General features: G+C 65.7%; 1 protein-coding gene across 2 annotated transcripts in view; it reads right to left on the bottom strand.

The window, feature by feature from the left end:
* Window positions 1-19970, bottom strand: part of FAM19A5 (family with sequence similarity 19 member A5, C-C motif chemokine like) — a 156922-nt gene that overhangs the window by 21307 nt on the left and 115645 nt on the right. For both annotated transcript variants that reach the window (XM_021091359.1, XM_021091360.1), the window contains exon 3: window positions 1381-1508. In XM_021091359.1, coding sequence (XP_020947018.1) covers window positions 1381-1508 — 128 coding nt within the window. The remainder of the gene's footprint in view (window positions 1-1380; window positions 1509-19970) is intronic.

Consider the following 19970-nt stretch of genomic DNA (forward strand, 5'->3'; position numbering starts at 1 on the left):
CCCGGGTGCTCAGAGGCCACCCCCCGCCCCCCAAACTGTGAGGCAGGTAAAGAGCTGCGGGTCCGGCAAAGCCTGCGGTGTGACCTCAGAACCCTCGTTTCCGTGTGGAGCACAGATAGACAGGCACAGCCTGCGGCTCAGGGCACTGATGCAGCTTCAACAATTGGGGGCTGGGGGCGGCTCCCCCAGCCCAGTCCGCACGGATCCTCACGGACGGCCCTGCTCGGGACGGGCGACCCCTCCGGGCCCTGGCCTGTGAGGGCGAGGCCGCCGCCAAGGCCCCAAGTCCCCAGACGCAAGGCTTCCCAGAAATCCGATGGACGCACCCCCGCAGGCCTGACCTTCCTGCCAGCAGATGGGACCAGGGTGTCCAGGCTCCCCTCGGGGAGGTGACGGCAAGCTGGGCTCTGGGGTCGTTGCTGGAAGAGCCCCCCGAGCTCTCAGGAAGGCTGCTAGGGCAGGAAAGGGGTGGCTTTGCCCCAGTCTGGTTCCTGTGGGACCGCCGCCCCCCCACCGTGAAGGGGAGAACATCCAGAACCTTCCACAGCCCCAGACCTCCCTGACCTGGTGCCCCGGCATGGAGGTGGGAGGCCGGCCACGCTGTCCTCAGCTCCCTGCTAAGCCTCGGGAGCGGGGGTGCCTGGAGGAGGGTCACGATTGGCCAGGGGAGCCCTTGCTGGGTGGGCCCGGCCTGTAGAGCCTCCACGCCGCCCAGGGGCCCCGCCTCTACCAGCCAGGCCCCCTGCCACCTGTGCTCCAGGAACTGTCCTCTGGAAAAGGACTCTCGGAGAACGTGGCCCCAGAGCCACTTTGCCACCCCCTGCCGCCCAGCCTGCGGGAGGCCAGCCGCGGGACCCCAGAGCTCCATGTGCCCCCTGGGTGGGGGGAGGGAATCAGGAGGGATGGGGGCCCTTCACGGGCTTTGGGGGTCTCTGCTCCAAAGGCCACCACGCAGCACCTGGGGCAGTAGGGGTCACCTGGGGGAGGCCCCCGGCCCCTCCCAACCTTCCTCCTTAGAGGCCCCTCACGGTGGTGGGGGGGCAGGGGTTCTGAAGCCCCGCAGTGGGGTCTGACCTTTGCTCTGGCCTGGAGCCGGGAGCACATGGCCCAGGAACAGAACAACGTCCGTCGCAACCAATCGAGTGCGGGCTGACCGGCCGTCAGGGGTTCTGTCTGGCGCTCAGGCCAACGTGCACTCAGTGGCCGCGTGAAGGAGCCGAGTAGCCCAGGGACAGACCCATGGGGCCGCAGAGCGGGGAGGTTCTGGAGGAGGGGGCCGGGCTGCCTCACGCGGCTGCTGCGTGTTACGCCCTCGCCGCCGGCGTGGGGTCTGCAAGCCCCCCCCCCGCCCCCCCAGGAGAGTCGCTGCCGCGTACGCACCGTCGTGGTCTTGATCCGGCCGCCGGGCTGCGTGCACGTCCAGCCTGAGCGGTTGATCAACAAGTCACAGCCTTCCCCCTCCAGACAGGGGAGCATGTCACACCACTGCTTGGTCCTGATGATCCGAGCTGCGGAGAGAAGAGAGGCCGTCAGCGCTGGCCTGGGCGCCAGCGCCACCCACGCGGCCCCACCCCCAGCCCCGGCCCCGGCGTGACCTCAGGCGCGGGAGGCCATGTGGGCAGTGCCTGGTGACAATCAGGTGGCCTGGCCAGGCCGCTGCCCCTCCCTGGCCTCTCCCTGGTCTACTGCTTCCTGCCCAGGGCCAGCTCTGCTGTTGGCCACTCGGTGCCCGAGGGCGCAGGGGGCGGTTTCAAGGAGCAGCGCAACCCTTCCTCGAGGGGACAGCACAGTCTTCCCTGTCATCTGGAGGCCGCGTGGGAGCCAAGAGAGGCAGCAGGAGGGGTGCTCAGGGCAGGACCCCATGGGGCAGTGGTGGCTGCCCAGAGGCTAGAGCCAGGGCTGGAACAGTGCGACTCAGGGGCAGATGCCACAGTGACCACGGCCTCCCGAGGCCTCGCCCACAAACGGGACGGCCCCTGAGGACGTCCTGGTGCTGAGACACTGGGACTCGAGTCCTTGTCCCCATCAGAGGGTAGGGAGCCCCCATGGCGCGAAGCCCCTCCTGACTCCAAGCCCCCGCCGCCAGGGGGAAGGCGTTCTCTTCCCAGGACGCCCCCTCTCCGTGGCTGCGGGGCGGGGCCGGGGTCCCCATCTTCTCTGATGGAAGCCCTGGGGGGATGGGGCTGGGTGATGGAGGAACAAGGGTCGCACTCATGGAGCCGTCGCCCGAGCACTCTGGGAACCAGGGTGGAGTCCCGACTGAGGGCAGGGTGGCGAAGGTCCCTGGGGCGGGTGCAGCTGCTTTGGCCGCTGCGGACGCGGGCCTGTGCCACCCGCCGGGCCCACGCGAGGAACCGCTGACGCTTGGACGACACGCCGCTCTTCCTACAGCTTGACGTCGTTAGTTGCTTTCCAAGGATCTGGCATTTCCACGTTGCAGAGGGTCCCCCATCAGGCCACCAGCCCGGCAGGCAATGAATGTCCCCGCAAAGGCGACGGGGGACCCGGGAGGGGGCTCACTGCCCCCCTCCGAGGGCTGGAGCCTTGGGGCCCCTGCAGGGGACGGGAAGGGACCCGCTGAGTTTTAACAAAGGGTGAACTGGGAGGTGGTTTGGGAAAGAGACGTGGACGGCGTCCCAGGCGACTGTCCTGCTGCCCCTTCTGACAAACCAGCAGGAGCTGCCTGAGGACCTGGGAGCAGAGGGCGGCGTATCCTGGGATCGACTGGTGATGCCTGCCATGTGCCATGTGCACAGCACTGGGTCCTGCCCACCCAGCCCCACCCCGGCGGGCATCTCTACCCACAGCCAGCCGGTCATTCTGAGACCAGCATCTCTCTCATGCCGTGGTGTGGGTGGAAACATGTCCTGACCCCACGGTGCCTGTGCCTGGAGACGGGGCCTTTACAGAATTGGGGTTAAATAAGGCTGTGGGGGCGGGGCCTCATCCGCAGCCCTGGAGCCCTTAGAAGAGGTGACCTCGATTGCTCACCGTCTTTCCACTGGGACACTGCGGGTGGCCCTCTGCGAGCCACGGGGCCCCCACCAGAGCAGGGTCCCCCAGGGGTAAGTCCCCACCAGCAGCGAGTCAGCCGCACCCGCATCTCGGCCTCCTCGCCTCCGGAACCACCAGAAGATGAATTTCTGTTGTTCAAGCCCCGCGGCCCCTGCTGTTTCATCACCGCAGCCTGAGCCGAGACAGCGTGGGGACCCTGCAGCTCAGAAATGCCCCTCATCTAACTGAAGCGCGCGTGGAAAAACACTCCGGCTGAGAGCCGGGTTCCCACGGAGGGGCCTCGGCGGGCGTGTGGGGGAGGGGCCGCCCCACCGCCACGGAAACGTCTCCGGGACGGCACAGGCGACAGGAGGCTGCCTCCACCAGCACAGCCCCCTCGGGGCTCCTTTCCTGTCTGCTCATTATTCCTGCAGGAGTCCCCGCGGCCGTCCCGCCTCCCCGGTGCATCATTGTGGTGACAGTGAGAGATGGCACGAAACCCTCGTTGCACACCAACAAATGCAACCCTTAAAGCCACCAAGCAGCTACGGGATTGAAAGGCACATTGCTCCCAATCCCGGGGAACGCCTTGTGTGCAGCCCAGAGCGGACGGGTCGGCGTCAGGGAGGAAGGACTGAACCCTGGGGTCGGGGAAGGAAGAGAGCCAATCAGTGCACAGAACCCACTCGCCAGCGGGGGGACCCCAGCTTCTTTGTTCCCAGATGCTCCATTTTATGTTTATCTCCCACCCTCAGCGCATGGGGATCCCACGTGCATAGCCCAGAGCACACGGGACGCATTCGGGAAGAAGCAGGGATTTCTCTGGGGTTCACCTGGACGGGCAGGAAAAGGCTCAAGCGGGGCTCACAGGTCGGAGGGACCCTGCGCTCCCGTCCGGCACCGGGCACACCCAGGGAAACGCCGTCAGAAGCCCTGTTGCCCGGGAGGCTGGGACCCCGCCCTCTGTCCTGTCCACGGAGCCGGGGCGGGGACGTGGTTGTCTCAGACCACAGGCCTGGCCTTCGGGCGCTGTCCCCAAAGCTGGCTGGGGCAGGGAGGCAGGGCCCGGCCGCCCAGGGGGCCCCCAGCCATCGGAGGGCGGTCGGCCGGGACCTCAGAGGCCTGGTTCTGGGGCCCACGCTGCCCCGGCTGGTCTGCAGGGCCGCCTCAGGGTGGGGTGGCTGGCGGAGGGAGGCGGGGTGGGTTCAGACCTGCACGGCTGTGCACAGCTGGGGACCTGGAGCCTGAGGGCTCCCCATGGGCTCCGCCCTCCCAGGAAGAATGGTGACCTGGGGACAGAGGAGAAGCTACGAGGCTCGGCCAGTCAGTGCTCGGAACACGTCCAGCGAGGACACAAGGCACTCCTGGCCGCTGACTGTGGAGCTGGGGTCGGTGGATGGACGCCGGGCGGGGGTCGGGGGAGGACCAAGCCGGCATCCAAACAGCCCAGGGGCTGGGAACCGCTGGGCTCCTCCCCCCAGGCCGCAGCTCAGCATGCTTCCAGGCCGGGGTCAAGGCCGCAGGCCGGTCACCTTCCCCAGAGACCATGTGGCGGCTGTTGACCCTATCTCCCCCTCTGCCACCACTGACTCAGTCCTAAGAGCTGGGGAGACACGGCAGGGGCGGGGACATGCAGCCGCCACTGTCATGGGACAGAGCCCTCAAAACACGAGGCGGAGCCGAGGGAGGAAGCCTGGCGGGGGCGGGGAGACCCAAGTGCCTGCCGGAGGGGGAGGGGCACAGGCCACACACGTTCACCCGTGTACACACGTGTGTGCATGGCACACACACACGGAAATGCCAAGGTCACACAAATGTGCTCGTGCATCACATACGTGTTTAAACACACGCACACATCTATACGTGAGAAGCAGCACACTGATGTATGCACGTGCTCACGTCACAGACACACACACCGTCATACATGTGGGCCACTTCTTGGGCTGGCCTGGCATGTGGCAGGCACGGGGACATCTCTCAGGATGCAGAGACACAGCTTCCCTGACCACCGCCCTGTCCCCAGCTGGCGCGGTGGCCTGGGCGAGCGGGGGCGGGCCTGCCAAGGGCACGGCCATTGTCCATCACACAAGGGCTTTTGTTGGCCGTGGGAGCTCAGCTCGCCTGGCCCAGCCCACTTCCTGCTGGAGGCACAGGGCGGGGCCACCACGTCCCAGAGACAAAGGGGCCTTTCATGCCCACATGTCACGACCTCATCTCCTCTGGGCCCCGATGGCGTCATGGCAGTTCTCAGCTGGGGAGGGTGTCCCCCAGGGCCGAGGGAGCAGAGTGATGGTGGCGCATAGCTGGGGACAGAGGGCCCAGCCTAATCCAGTGCCCGTCCCAGACCCGTGGGGAGCAGGTCTGTCCAGACTGGACCTTGGGGCCCCAAATGTAGCAGCTCTGCCAACCCGAGCCTCTGCCAGGGCGCTGCGGCCCTGGGACCCAGCCTGGCCCAGTCCCCTCTCCTTCCACCTCCCAGACCACCCGCACGCGATCTGTGCACGTGGGGACGCAGGCCCGGGGGTCACTGTCCCCTCGAGTGGTGCGCGCCAGGGCCCGGGATGGCCAGGCCAGCTGCTCTCTCTCCGAATCCTGCTCTGCAAGGACACCCAGTGCTCCGGGCATGGAGGCGCGTTCCCGGCCGCCCACTTCCCAGAATGAAGCCCGTGCAGCCCGGGACAGAACAGAAAAGCTCTGGGGACACAGGGCGCTGGGCCAAGCTTGCGGGGGCGGGGGGGGGCTCGCGGCGGACAGAGTAGGGGAGGGCCGGTTCCTTCCCCGCCCCCGGGGCTGTTGGCTGCTCGGGACCCAGATGGACTCAGGAAAACACAGTCCTCGGCCAGGTCTCTGAGGCAGGGTCAGCGCCGCCCAGCAGCCTTGAGACGGATGACTGCAGCCGGAAACCCTTCTTGCCACAATCCCCACCGCCACCCCCCAGACCCAGCGAGCGGGCAGCACGGCTCAGATCGGGGTGGAGAAGGTCCGCTTTGAAGGAGACTGGACGTTTGCACGTTACTCTGGGACCCGCCACTGCCGGCAGGCGGGGTCAGATGGGCCGCCTCCTCCTGGGGGTGCATCCTGCTCTCCGCACCCCATTTCCCGACAGGTGCACCCCAGCATCAACATAGGCTCTGCAGCAATTCCACGGGAGGAGGGTGGGGCCCAGGTGCCGTGTGTCACACGCAGGCAGGCCGTGCCAGGATGGTGGGTCGCAGCACCCAGGACCACACCCCTGCCCCCACCGAGCACACACTGCTCCCCACGTCACCTGCGGCCCCGGGGCAGGTCATCAGCAAAAGTGCAGCAGCAGACACGGGATGGCTCCTTCTGTGCCCAGTGCCCGCTGCAAGGCTGGTAGTGACACAGGAAGCACACAGCCCAGCAGGGACGGGGGCCTGCCCAAGTGCCTTCGCCAGAGCCCTGGGATGGGGGCGTACAGCTCAGGACACACGGGGGCCTGAGTGCGAGCCAGCATCCTTGGCTTCAGGTCCTTGGATCGAAAGTGGGAGGCAGACGCTTAGGGCCTCAGAGAGCCTGGACTCCTCCTGCTCCAAGAGGGACGCTCAGCTTGTGGCTTTTCCCCAAGCTGCCCTCGACCAGGCTAAACCCCCATCTGCCTCCTTTCAACTCTCCCAATCAGGGGTCCCGAGAAGGTGGGCGGAGGGTCTGAACGGACCCAAGCTCAGGGGCTCACTAGAGCCCCAGGAACCTCCTATGCCCACGGGCCTGTGTGCCCAGCTGCAGACCGTGTGTGCATTTGTATGCACGAGTGTGTGTGCCTGCATGCATGTGTGTGTGGGCGCATGTCCCTGTGTGCCACCTGGAATCCTGAAGACTGAGCTGCAAGTGTGTGGGGAGCCTGCCACCAGCTACCCCGCCTCCCCGCCGGGAAGCACATGATGCCGGGACCCCCCCCCGCCACCCCTTTGTCTACCGGCACAAACAGGCTTTGACGGTGCGGAGTCTCAGCACACGCCCCCACCAGACGCCCTCGCCCTCCCGAACCTCAGGCACTGGACGGCGGCGGGGACGACCTTGAAACCACCGGGAGTCCGGTCAGCGGCACGCTGGCCCGGGCGCAGCTGCGGCGACAAGCGTGCTGCGGGCTCGAGGCTGGACAGATGGACGGGCTGAGCAGCGCTAATTGGCCGGGGATCGCGAGTCGGCGCCACTCCACTCAACGCCCGCGCCCTCCGCTGCTTGAAAATTGCACGGCTCCCTTCGGAATAAACTGTTTCTTGGTTTCCATTAACACGCGAATCTGCTTACTTTACTCAACAGCTTGGAAAAATGAACCATCCAGAACAAAACCAGTGGGACTCCAGACACACACGGGCCACATTCTCGGACACAGTCCTAAGCGGACCTCATCCGTCCGAGATTAAGGGCCGGGCGCCCGCGCGGCCAGCGCCCGCCCAGGAGTGTCTGTCCCCCAGCCTCGCCCAGATCTTGCTGGCGACAGGGGTCAGCCACATCCACACACACAGGGACGGGTGGCGGACACTGTGCACAAAGCATATAGACACCCCCTCCCCCGACGGGAGTCCCCTAACCGGGACGGAGGTCCCGTGGGATCTGGAAGCACCTCCTGCGGGAACTGCTGACACGGCCCGGGAAGGGGACTGAGCCGCTGTTGCCGCGGGAACCCTGTGAGCTGCAGGAGGGCCCTGGGCTCCCGTCTTCCTGCTCCTTGGGTGCACAGAGGCCCCTCCTAGGAGCAGGAACCAGCCCGGGTAGGAGGGCCCGAGGGGCTGGGAGGTCGGGGGCACCCTGAGTAGCTCCGAGCTCTCCCTAGGGGGCCTCCGCTGCAGCAGCCCCTCTCAGGCCAGCCTCCCGGGGCCCTGGGGACAGAGGGATCGGATAAGCAGGGCTCTGGAGGACGGCACAGCGATGGGGTGAGACAGTGACCAGCCTGGGAGGCCCCGCCTGGCCTGGGAAGTGCGGGCTGCTGTGCAGAGATGAGCCTGACACAACGGCCTCCCCAGCAAGCACAGAGTTGATGAAAGAGCCAATCAGGATGCCCCCGGCCGAGGAATCGCCCCCCCGCCTCCAGTCACTGCTCCTCACAGGCTGGGACAGTGCAAAGGGCTGTCACCCAGGGTCAGGCTGCTGCCGGCAGGCGGCCCGCCCTGCGGTTGGGGTGGGACGGAGGTGTTCTGTGACAGCGTCCTGCACTGGAGGCCAGGCAGGGACAGCCCAGCCACGGCGATGACCAGTGCCAGGGCCACCAAGAGGACAGGGAGGGGACCCTCCCCCTGCATCAGCCCCACCCCCCAGACATTGTTAAGGGGCTTTGTCACCGCCACCCGCCCCAACCTCTTCCATCTTTGCTCAGTCACGCCCCCTGAGCCACCCCACAGCTGCGCCAGTGGCCCTGCCGTCCCCACACTGCCCGCTGCCCCATGCCGTCCCCAGCCCAGCGTCTCTGCTGTCTGCGCTTCCCAGCTCGGCTCTGCCACAAACACCCTTTCTCCTTCATTTGAATTATTTTCTCAAGACATGTTTCTGGGAGAGGGATTGCGGGGTCGAAGGAGCTGAGCGTCCCCACGGCTCAGGACACGTCCCGCCAGGCTGCCCGCAGAACGGGTCAGACCCTGACCTTGACCCCTCACGGGCCCCTGGTCATCTGTCTGCAGGGGGGCTGGCACCAAGTCCCATCACACAGGCCGCTCTGCGAACACGAGAAGGAGGTGGCTCAGGGGCAGCTTTCCGACGGCCTTGGGCCTGAAGCCATCTCTGCCGCAGACTCTATCCTGTGTCCAGGAAGCCAGCACGTGTCCGGGTTCTGAGAGCCTCACGTAGGCACGGAGGCCCCCCTCTCTGGAGAACCTGCTCCACCAAGAGATAGCCCTGGCCGAGGTCACTCCCAGGGGTATGGGGGGGCGGTACACAGGGGTCGCAGAGACCCCACGGGGCTGACATGCACCAGCCTCCTGTCCCAGCAGCACCATGGTCACAGGCCTGAGTGGCAGCTTGTCCCAGCCCCTCCCTGTCCCCAGCAGCATCTGGAGGGGGGAAGATGACGGACTGGAGTCTTGGGGCGCCCACTGGGCTGGACCCACAAGGTGACACGAGATGACCGGCAGCATCCCAACCCCCGAGGGGCCTCTGGGCTGGATCTAGAGGCCCAGCTGCCGGCGCCGGGCTGCTCTGCCTGGGACCCGCTGCTCTGTGGCCAGCAGCCCGAGGACAGGCAGCCGCTTCCCATCCTGACCCACCTGGAACCCTGCTCCTCTCCGGCCACCTGCGAGCGCTCACAAGGATTCCTAACACACACGTACATATGTGCACACACACGTGTGTTGGAACTTCCGGGCGCTCGCCTTCTGGGTCCCAGTAACCACAGTGGCTGCACGTGGCCACCACGTCTGCACCTGCTGGTGAACTGGCACCATCGAGTCACGAGGTTAATTTCCTCCCATCCACCGCCCCCAGTGCCAGGCTGTGCTGGCTCCTCTTTTAAGAACAGAGTGAATCAAAGTGCCTCTAATGGTCCCCAAAGCCGCTTTGGTTCTTTGCCACACTGATGACAGCTGACAGCCAGGAAGGGGGTCTGTGACTGCAGCACGGCCTTGGGTCTCAGCAGCCCCCGGACGCCCACCCGGCTCCTGCGTGTTCTGTGGGCTCGGCTCCCGGATGCACCAGCTGAGAGCCTGGCAGGGATTCCCAGGGAGGCCTGAAAGTACGCAGGGCCGGGGTGGGGCACCCAGAACCGAAGGACCCTGAGACCCTGAAGTCACAGTGGTCGGAAGCCGCAGGGGTAGGGGGGAGCGGGGGGGGAGGGGGAAGTGGGCGGAGAGGCCCCGCTGGGCTGGCCCCGTGCAGGCACCTGCTCCATCTCCTAGCACCGCCGCCCTCCTGGTGGCAGCTGGACTTCAGCCTGGCCCTGGGGAAGGAGGGTGCGGGGCCCCTCGTCTGGGGATCCCGCTGGGGAGGTTCTGTGGGCTCAGCTGCAGATGTGAGGAGACACAGGGCTCCGGCGTCCCGGGCGGTGCGTGGCTTCAGCTGCGGCAGGTGACAGGTGGAAAGCTCCCTGAGCTGCGGCACGTGGGGGGTGGGGGGGTGGGGTGCACGGAAGGGGGTTCACACGGGGCGGGGCAGGGGGAGGAGCGCACAGCTGAGCATCAGGCCAGGAGGAGGGTGCCTGGAACCAAGAGCCCGCCCTAGCCCGGCCTTCCAGAATCTTCTCTGACCCTGCCCTGCTTCTGCTCCTGGTCCATGGTGGGTGTCCTTGTCATGGCCTCTGTCGCCCCCGCTGCTCCCAGGGTCCTGATGCCTGACACACACCTGTCTGCCTGCACTGGTCTCACCACCCCCTGCCCCATCTCAAGTCAGGCGTGACAGAAACGGGAGAAGATGCCCGTGGATGGCGTCTTGCAGACCCCATTCCACTCCATCCTCACGAGGCCAGAGGAGGAAGCTCCCAGCTGACGGACGAGGGGTGGCCCCCAGCACCCCCCACCCCGAGCCAGCGGAGCCTGAGCCTGTGCCCTTGCTGTCTGGGGAGCCCGGGCTCAGGGACTTTTGGGGGCAGCCTGCCTCCTCTCTGAGGCGCTGGTCCAGGGTCTCCAGGCTCCCTGGACTGCTCTGGTCTCCATGGTTACTGGGGACTCAGGAGTGAGCCAGCCCAGAGGCACAGCCTTTGTAATTCACAGCCTCCTCCTTCACAGGCAAGGCTGCTGGCAGCTTTCTGGAGCCTTCTCAGATCCTCCGAACGCTGCAGGGCCAAGCACTGGGGGCCCCGCATCCCCCCTGATCCCGGGATTAACCCATTAAGGACGCCAGTGGGGTCGGAGTGGGCACAGCATGGCCACCAGGGTCCCTGAGCCCAGGTGGCCTGCCAACCTCTCCCTCCCAGGCAAAGAGGGTCAGGGTCACTCCCTCAGGCTGACCTCACCCTGAGGGGTAGAGTGTGCCCAGCTCGAGGATGCGGGCCGGTCCTTAGGACTGGGGCCAGGGCTCCGTATACGTCGGTCTAAGAGCCTGATGCTCTAGAGAAAGCACTGGCCTTGGTTGTCCATGGGGCACGGGGCTTGGAGAAGGCCTGGGACAATCCAGGAGGGCTTCCCGGAAGGGGTGAGGTCTGAAGGATGAACCAGCCACACAGAGAAGCCAGAGACAATGCTATGCCTGGGGTACAGGGGATGGGGGTGGCCAGGGCACTGGGGCCACTGCGGGGAGGTCGGGGCAGCTGCGTGGCATTTAGGGAGCCAGAGAGAGGCTTGGAGTGGAGGCTGCCCTTGGGGTGGGGACAGCACGCTGGATGACCATGGCCCCTGCGGTGGCCAGTGTGTCCTGGACAGCCATGTCCTCAGAGCCATGCGGGGATGTCTGTGGGCTCAGAGCCCCCAGGCTGGCAGGGCCCCCGACTGCTCTGCACCCACCCCACCCTCAGGCAGCACCTTTTGGAATGTGGGCCCTACTCGGGGCAGCTTGTCTGCGGGGTTCTAGCACACGCTGCACCCAGGCAGGTCCTGCCTGCCCGGCTTATTCCAACAAGAGGAGGGGGTGGGGGAGGGGCCTCAGCCAGGAGCCCCCTGGGAGCCCACCCTCTTGCCAGAAAGAAGGGCCTGCACTGGGCAGGGTCCCGGGCCCCAGTCTGAGGGCCAGAGCAGAGACACGGCATCCACAGTGCCAAGGGGAGGGGCTGGGACACCCCACCCTGGCCACCCGTTGGCTGAGCCCATGTCTCTGGAAGGAGCCTGAGAGCAGAGCCGTGGGCAGAGCTGCGCCTGGAGCACTCTCTCCCGGTCCCTCTGTGATGGACGGCAGCTAACGGGACAGTCTGCCAGGCAGAGCCCTTCCCATGGCCTGGCTCATGCCCTGGAGGGACTGGTGACAAGCGGAGGCCTCTGGACAGGCTCTGGAACACCGAACTGGCGGGGGGGTGGCACAGGTGTGTGCGGGGAGCACCCCACAGACCCACGTTGCCCAGCACGGCAGAGTCCTCCTCCGGCCAGAAGCCACCTGGGCCCCAGGGAGTCTGGGGGAGCCGGTGGGACAGGGCCGGGCCGTCTACAGGGGAGACCCGGCCGTGCCGGAAGTCACCTCCAACTCGGTGGAGCGGAACCTCCACCACCATCACCATCGGCCCAAACACCGCGTGACTGGGCGTCGCCTCGAGTCCCCACCACGTCTCCACCTGCACGTCTGTTTTCCTTAAACGCGTCAGCGGCTGGAACTCCCTGCTGTACCCCGGCGCTGGTCTCAGGTGTGAGCTAGAGCGGCTGTGGGTGACATGCCCCTCAACCCCTCCGGAACCCCGAGAGCCTAGGAGGGGGAAGGGGGCGCTGGCAGCCCGGCTCAGCAGGGTGGGGGGAAAGCGCCCCACCCTGGAGCAGGTGGCAGATGTGGACGAAGGGCCCCCTTATGTCCCAGAGGCCGGAGCCTCCACACTGCACGGGCCATGCTGCTGACGCTACAGTGATGCCGATGGAGGGGCTGGGAGGACCCTGCCAAGCTGCTCACGGGCCATTTCACGCTGCGTTCAGTTAAGCTGGGCCCCAACTCCGGCTTTCTCTTCTTAAAAATCGACTTTGCAGGAAGCAGTGAAGCTGAAAATCCCCGCTTAGCCCCAGATACGACGAGACACCTTCACCCACCAAGCGAAGCCTGGGGTCCAGCGGCCTCAAGGCCCGGCGTTTGCTCCCGGGGTGGGGTCTGCATCAGAGGCCCAGGCCGTGGGCCCCAGGCTGGCACACGTCACACCCAAGACCCAGGAATTCGGGAAGAAAAGGCAAGGCCTCCTCCTGGTCGCTCCTGCTGGAGCCTTTCATCACTCAGAAAAGAAAAATCTGCAAAACCCAGATTACATTTTAAAATTAGACAAAATTTTCTTTCTACAACATCCAGACAGCATAATTTAGTGAGAGCCGTCTCCATAATTATTTTTTCTTTAAATAGTTAGAGTAGAACGTATTAATTCCAAGATGGCCCTCTGATGGGGTAATTCGTTAGCTGCCCGGGAAACGTCCCATCGCAGCCAGGGGAGCGTGGAATCTCCTCTGCCATTAGCGGACCGAACCGCGCCGAAGGAAAGGCTCCAGATTTGGGTGATCACATCAGACGGAGAGAGAAACCACGCTGTCCTGGGCTACCTGTGCCATTATTTCATGAGGATTAAGAAATGTCAGCTCGAGGGAAACGACTCCAATTCCTTGTCTCGGGCCAATTCCCACGAGTTGACTTAAGACAGGAGAGGCGTGGGCTTGGTTTTGCGGAGCAGTGAGGACGGGGTGCCCCCTGGTCCTGGGCAGCGGCAGGCTCCTCTGGCCAGCAGCGCCCGGAGCTTGGGCAGCAGGGGAGGGTCACGCTCTCACTCTATGGGCACATGTCCCTTCACGCAGAGCTGGGACAGGCCTTCATTCAAGAGGCCAGCTGGGGGTCGGTCCCCAAGAGGTGAAGAGGGTGACGGTCCAGGGGTGTGGTCCTGTCTCTACCAGGGAGACCCTGGCCAAGACAATGAGAGGCTGAAAACACAGGCTGCTTTGGGGGGAATCAGTCTCCAACCAGGACCTGTCACCTCTCAGGGAGTGTCACTGTGTGGTCCACGAAATACTCAGAAAATCAATCTCTGCCCGCTCATCTATTTTTTCCATCCATCCATCCATCCACCCATCCATCCATCCACCCATCTATCAATTATCCTTCCAGCCACCCACTCGCCCATCCATCCACTCAGATTCTTGGTGGGCAGAGCCCTGCGAAACCCTGAACTTGGCTTCCTCCCCCACGATGGTCAGAGATACCTGGTGGCCTCAGACAGTGTCACCGCTACTGACAAGGGCGAATGACCCACACCTCAAAGACCCCTCTGCACTCCTGCCCCCGGAGCAAACTTCAAACCAAGAAGGGAGACAGGGCTGACCTGGGTAGTGGTGTTGGCCCCACCCCGCCTCCCTTCCGACCCCGCGCACGCACAGCTGATGTGCGGTCAACATGCACTTCTGAACGTCCTGCCTCCCCCCGCCGAGCTTCTGCCAGTCAGCAGGGGGTGATGGAGGGGGCGGGGACAGCCCAGGCGCCACAGCCCTGCCCACGGCCTTCTCTGACGGCCTGGAGTGGCGGTGTATAGGCGTGCCCTGGGCCACCGCTGTGGGTCCCGCGGCTCCTGGAGGGTGGTCTCCAGACCGACCTCCCCAACCCCCGCAGCTCTGCTTCCTCCCCTCTGACATCTACCTGCCCGGTGGCCCTGACGGCCTGAGGCCCCAAGCCCCGTCCCCGCAGAAAGGGAGGTTGTGGAAAGGTGTCCATCGGGAGAGGCTGGACCAGAGGAGGCGGGGCCTCCCCAGGATGGACGAACGTGGACGTGTCACTCCGTGCTCCCCGGGCGCCTCTGCCTCCCCGTGGTGTCCCCTCTCCCGGGGACCCGGTCAACGGCTCTGAGCCCCCCAGACGACCTTGTCTTCACCTGACGGCTGATCACACAGCCACCTGAGGCCACGTTCCCAGGTCTGTGGATTAGGACTTGAACGCATCCCTGCTGAACCCAACCCACCACAGAGCACGGAGGACGGGGCCCTGGGCAGGCCAAGCCCCGCACCCCCTGGTCCACAGCCAGGAGGGACCAGCACAGAGGCCCCGGCTCCGGGGCAGTGGACTGAAGTGAGTGCAGCTTTGCAGACTCCAAGGCCACGGGAACTCAGCGCGGAGCCCAGAACGAGGGCTGCGGTGTTGGACCAGGCGCCGCGACACCTCTGTGGGGTCGGACGTTTGCGAAGGAGAGACATTGCTTCCAACTAAATCAGACAGGTCTGCACACACGTCTCATCCGAGAATCTGAGGAAGGCGTCTCCTGGAAGCTTCTGGCCTGGGCTGTAAGATTTAGGAGGCTCGACTTCGTGACAGGAGGAAGTCTGTCCTGAGGGCAGCTCCTCTGCTTGATGGCTTGATGCCCTCGTGTCCCCAGCGTCTCGGAAACGGGGCAGACGTGGTCTGGACATCGGCACGCGGTTTCCCTGGTTACCGCTTCGATTTGCAGTGCCCTTGCCTCTGCAGAACGCTGAGCTCAGGTCTGGTCCCAGAGCAGGGCCTTGCCCGGCTTCGTGAATTTTCTTGCTGAACCCCCCAAAGGCTGGATGCTGCACCGTGGTAACAGCAAGGCCTGTCACCCACCCGCCCCAGCGGAGCTGCTCAGAAAGAAAAGCCCGGGGCGTAAAAGCGCCTCCGGAGGTACAGGGATCTAAGACCCTCAGCTCATGGGCCGGGGTCTCTTGGAAGCCTTGCGGGGGGCACCCTGTGCTCCCCAGCTCTTCCTACCTTGGAGCTGTGGCTGAGGCAGCCCAGTCGCCCGGGGGTTCCCACCCGTCAGGGTTTCTCTCCAGCTGGGCTGTGCCTGTGGCCGGTGGGGCCCCCGTGGGAGGGCCCTGCTCACACGAGGTCTCAGCTAACGGCTCCACGCCCCGGGGTGGAGGGTCGGGCCGCCTCTGGGGAAGCCGCCAGCCCCGGGCTGCCTCGTCTCCCCGGTGCTGCCTTATCTTGGGGCTGCTCGCCTTCCTAGAGGAGGGGAACGGCCCCCCTCCCCCCGGCGGGCATCCTCACGCCTCAGGGGGCCCAGGACGTGAGGGGGATTAAGCGCCCGGGGCCGCTCAGCCCCGTCTGCCTCCCTTCCTCTGTTCTGAGAATCCGCCACAGCCGGCGGCCACCTGGGCAGCAGGAAGAATGGCCCCCCTGCCCTGGGTCCGCAGAGCTGAAAAATGGGAGTTATTTATAGCTCTGCCTCCACCAAAAGCACAGGCCAGAGCGGCTGGGGTCTGGGGAGAGGAGAGGGTGGGGCGCCCGTGTCAGAAATGCAGTCCCATCCAGGCCGAGGCTGGACCACGGCTTCCTCTGGGGCAGAGGCGGCACCAACCCCGGTGGCGGGGCAGCCGGCTCAGGGCTGGGTGTGGCCAGGGTCCCGCTTCCCCCCATGAGTCCTGGGGACACTGCCCCCTGCCCAGACCCAGCGCAGAGCTGGGGCGGCCCAGGTGTTTGCAGACCACCGCTGACACAAGAGGCGTCCCCTGCTCCTCCAGCCTCTGCCCTGTGATGCGGGGGTGCGGAAAGCCACCCGTGCCCTTTGGGTCCTGTTTCTTCATTTCTTCATTCTGATTCCGCCTGTGTCTTGTTTGCGTACTGGGACAAGTGTCTCCGGCATCTTCTGAGTGAGCACAGCCTCCCGACCTGTGCACGTGCCCGAGACCCTTCCCCCGTGGGGGACCAGGACCACGCTCCCCACGGCGCCCTGATCCCCGCGGCCCCCTCCCCGGGTTCCCCGCCCTCGTGGGGTGTGTGCGAGCCGGTCTGCTGCTCCGGACCTGCCTCTCAAGGCTGCTCCAGACCTGCCTCCCCAAGGGGCCTCTCTTGCACCTTCACTGACCCAAGGGCCCCGGGTCCCCTTCAGGGATGAGCAGAGCCTCCTGAGAGCCAGGGGGCCCAGCCGGGGGCCCGGCCGGCTGAGCTGGGGCTGCATGCCCACCTTCAGAGCGGTTCCTGCTCCAGGGCCCTGGGGGCGGGGCCTGAAGCATCCCTCCCCCCAGAGAAGACCCTGCTTAGCGAGCCCCACCTCCTCCACGCCGGCGGCTGCTGGTGCAGACAACCACTCTGGGCTAAGGACTTCTTCCAGAACATTCCACCGCCTTCTAGCCTCAGCCACTGTGGCCTTGTGAGTGGAGTTGACGGGCCGGCCTGGGGCGGAGGCCAGCCTTTGTCTTTGAATCCCGTCCCAAGATTCTATCCATCCGCAGTCCCGTCACTGCCCAGCAGCTGCCCGCCTTCAGGTTCAGCAGCAGATTCGGCTTCTGGCCGTGGACAAGAGTACGGTGGCCAAAGGGCGAGCACGGGGTGAGCCTGCAGGGCCTGGGGTCACTGCAGCCGGGAGGGTCGGCGAGAGGCGTGGGAAGTTTCTGGGCTCAGACGGGGCCCCAGGCAGGGCGGTCTTCCTGCCACAGCAAGTGTACAGTGCCCTGCACCCCCAGAGTATGAAGCAGCCCTTACACCCATTTTACAGATGAGGAGTCGGACCTGGGGAGGCTCAGGGGTATCTCCAAAGGCACACGTGACTCGCGTTACTAAGGGCAAGATTCGTGTTTGGAACCCCAGTGGCTGGACCCATGCCGGGCTCGCGCCCCGGGCTCACTTCGGTCATCGGACCTCACCCAGGTGCTGGCCGCGGGCAGCGTCCCTGGCCCCGGGCTGAGCCGGACCGATGGCTGGGTGGCGGCTGAGGCTCGCTCAGTCTGGGAGCAGCTCTGGGGACGGGGCCGCCGTCTCACCTGTGTGCCCAGGGCCACTTCCTGACCCGCCTGCTCCTGTGGGCACGCGGCAGGTTCGCCACGCGGATGGCGGGCCCTCTAGGAAACTGCTCCGTCCAGACAGCAGGGCTACCGAGGGCCTCCCGGGGGAGCACGGCCAGGGAGCACTTGACCGCGGCTGCTGGCACAGAGGCCACGGCTCTCCACGCGTCACGCGACAAAAAACATCCACCTCATGACTTAAGAAGTGTGTCCAAGTGGCGTGTTCTGGAATCCCAGGCCCAGCGAGACCCTGGGGCCGGCCGGGCTTTGTTCCCCAGCAGACGCTCTCGCCCGGGTCCTTTGTTGGTGGCGATGGTGACAGCTTGACTCAGGGAGGTTTAGGGTTTTCACTCAAACGGACACGGCAGGACTGACGGTCCCCGCCCGTGGAAAGGTTTCCATGCCGTACTTCTCACGTGGACTGGAGTCACCAGAGGCCCGCGCAGCCTGCTGTGGAGAAGCTGCAGGTGACCGTCTCCACCGGGTAAAATCGCCCCCATCCAACACGCCAGGTGCCTTCTCACCGTCAGGGCCGTGACCGAACGCCTCGACCCCGCTCTCCTCCACCCGGCTGAGCCGGCAGATGTGCGGGTCGTCACCCCGTGGCCCCGAGGTCAGCTCTGTGCCACCCGGAGCTCCGACCTTGGGCTCCCCTCTGTCCCGCCCCCGCCAGCGGGCTCCCTCCCGTCTCGGCCCCCGAGGGTCACCTCGGGGCTCCGCCAGCACTCTCCCGGGCCTGAGCTGACAGCCGGCCACGGGCACGTCCATCCAGGCCCAGGGCTCTGTGCTCCGGGCGCCCCTGCGGCAAGACCCTCCGTTAAAGGGTGCTCGGGACCTCGCCCAAGGCCAAGGCACGACCTCCGTGGGGCCAAAGCGCCTCCGTGATGGCGTTGTAACAACTCCTGCACTCGCTTCCCGTGAAAGCCCCACTTAAGGAAGGCCAGCCGGGGCCTCACATGGGCGACAAGCTGTCACTTGCAGGAAGGGGCAGTGCTGCGGGCCCCAGGCACGCATAGCCCGGAGCCGCCTTCCCGGAGGATTTAAGCACAGAGCCCAGAGTTGAGGTGTCCGGCTCCTAAAGGCCATCCGGGGTCATTCTGTGAGTCACACGGGCTCTGAGGGCTGACCAGGGCGGGCGGCCGGGAGGAGGGACAGCGGTCATGCGTCTTCATTCCTGACTGAGCGAGAGGCCTCGCCTGGGGTCTGGGAGGGCTTTGCGACAATCTGTTATCTGGTCACCAGCGAGCATGGACGATGCAAAGGTGCACAGTCCAGAGGGCCAGGGCCGGGGAGGTGGCTGGGGGCAGGGGCTTCACCTGCCACAGAGCAGCTGCTCGCAGACGATGGCACAGCCCACAGAGCCAGTTCCAGACCATCCAAACCGCCCTTGGTCAGAAAGAAAGGCCTCGGGGCTAACCTGCCCCTGGGAGGGGTTCCCATTAGGAACCTTTCTCGGAACCAGCGCACGGAGCCTTAGGAATCCCTGCTGGCCTGGGCGGGTCAGCGAGCCTCACTCTGCAGGGTGACCTGAGGCCCATGGGCGGCCGGTGACGGCAGCTTAGGTTCCGGTCGAGGCCCTCCTCTGCTCGGGGCGGAACCAGCCCTCCCGAAACCATCCGTCGGGCTGGAGAAGCGCAAGCGACTGGGCTTGACTCAGGGATGCAGAGGCGCCTTGAACCTCAGCGGGTCCTGGGCTCCGGGCGGAGCCGAGGGGCCCGCCTGCCTTTCTCACGAGTCTGGAGACGGAGCCACGACCCCTTAGACCCCTCGGCCTGAGTCCGCTGAGGGGCAGGCCAGGACCCCCTCGGCTGTGGCCTTGTCGGGCTGGGCCTTGGGGCAGCAGGGGTGCGGTGGGCTCTGCCCAGCCCAGCTGCAGGCCAGGACTTCAGGGACACCACGAGCTTGCGGGGGACACTCCGCCGCCCTGGCCGCCAGAAGCCAATTACGTTTGTCCGCGAAGTGAGCGCATAGAGGAGACTGAATCAGGTGAGGGGCCTGGCGTCATGCAGGGCTGGCGTCCTGAGAGCGTCCGTGTCCCAGCGAAGCCCGCGAATAAACAAACATCCACAGGAGGGAGCCGCCCAGGAACTCCCGTTGGCGCGTCTGCGGGGAGGGCGCCGCTGCCATGTGGTACCCGTGTCAGAACCAATACGGTGGCAGACCCATCACCCTCGCGGTCACGGCTATTCCAGGAAATGCAATTTCATTAGTCTTCCAAGCTCTCCTCTTCCCCCCGAGTCCGCCTCCTGCCCGGTCCCTCTTGCCGCAGTGGGCGCTTGTCTCCTGGGTGGAAGGCCGCAGACAGGTGGACAAGGAGGCTGTTAGGAGCAGGTACCCTGACCGGGAAGGGGCGATTCTCAAACCCAAGGTGGCCCTCGGCCCCAGGATGCCGGGCCCCCTCCTTCAAGCTCCTGGAGGGGCAACCAGCTTCTGCCTCATGCACCTACCTTCCGGGAGGCCTGGCCCTCTGGGCAGGAACAGGGACCTGGCCCCGCTGCCCTCTGCCCTGTCCTTGGGGGCCCTGTCTGGGCTTTCCCCAGACAGACAGGGCTGCCAGCGTGGATGGAAGCATCGCCAGGGCAGCGAGGCCTGGGGTCTCTGCAACTTGGCGCAAAGCCACCCTTTCCAAAACTAGCCGGGCAGGGCCTGGGCCTGGGAGACAGTGCGTTGCTCTGGGGGAGGGGGCGGGAGGCCCAGGCCCTG

This window comes from Sus scrofa, chromosome 5, assembly GCF_000003025.6.
Source record: "Sus scrofa isolate TJ Tabasco breed Duroc chromosome 5, Sscrofa11.1, whole genome shotgun sequence".
Classification (NCBI taxonomy): Eukaryota; Metazoa; Chordata; class Mammalia; order Artiodactyla; family Suidae; genus Sus; species Sus scrofa.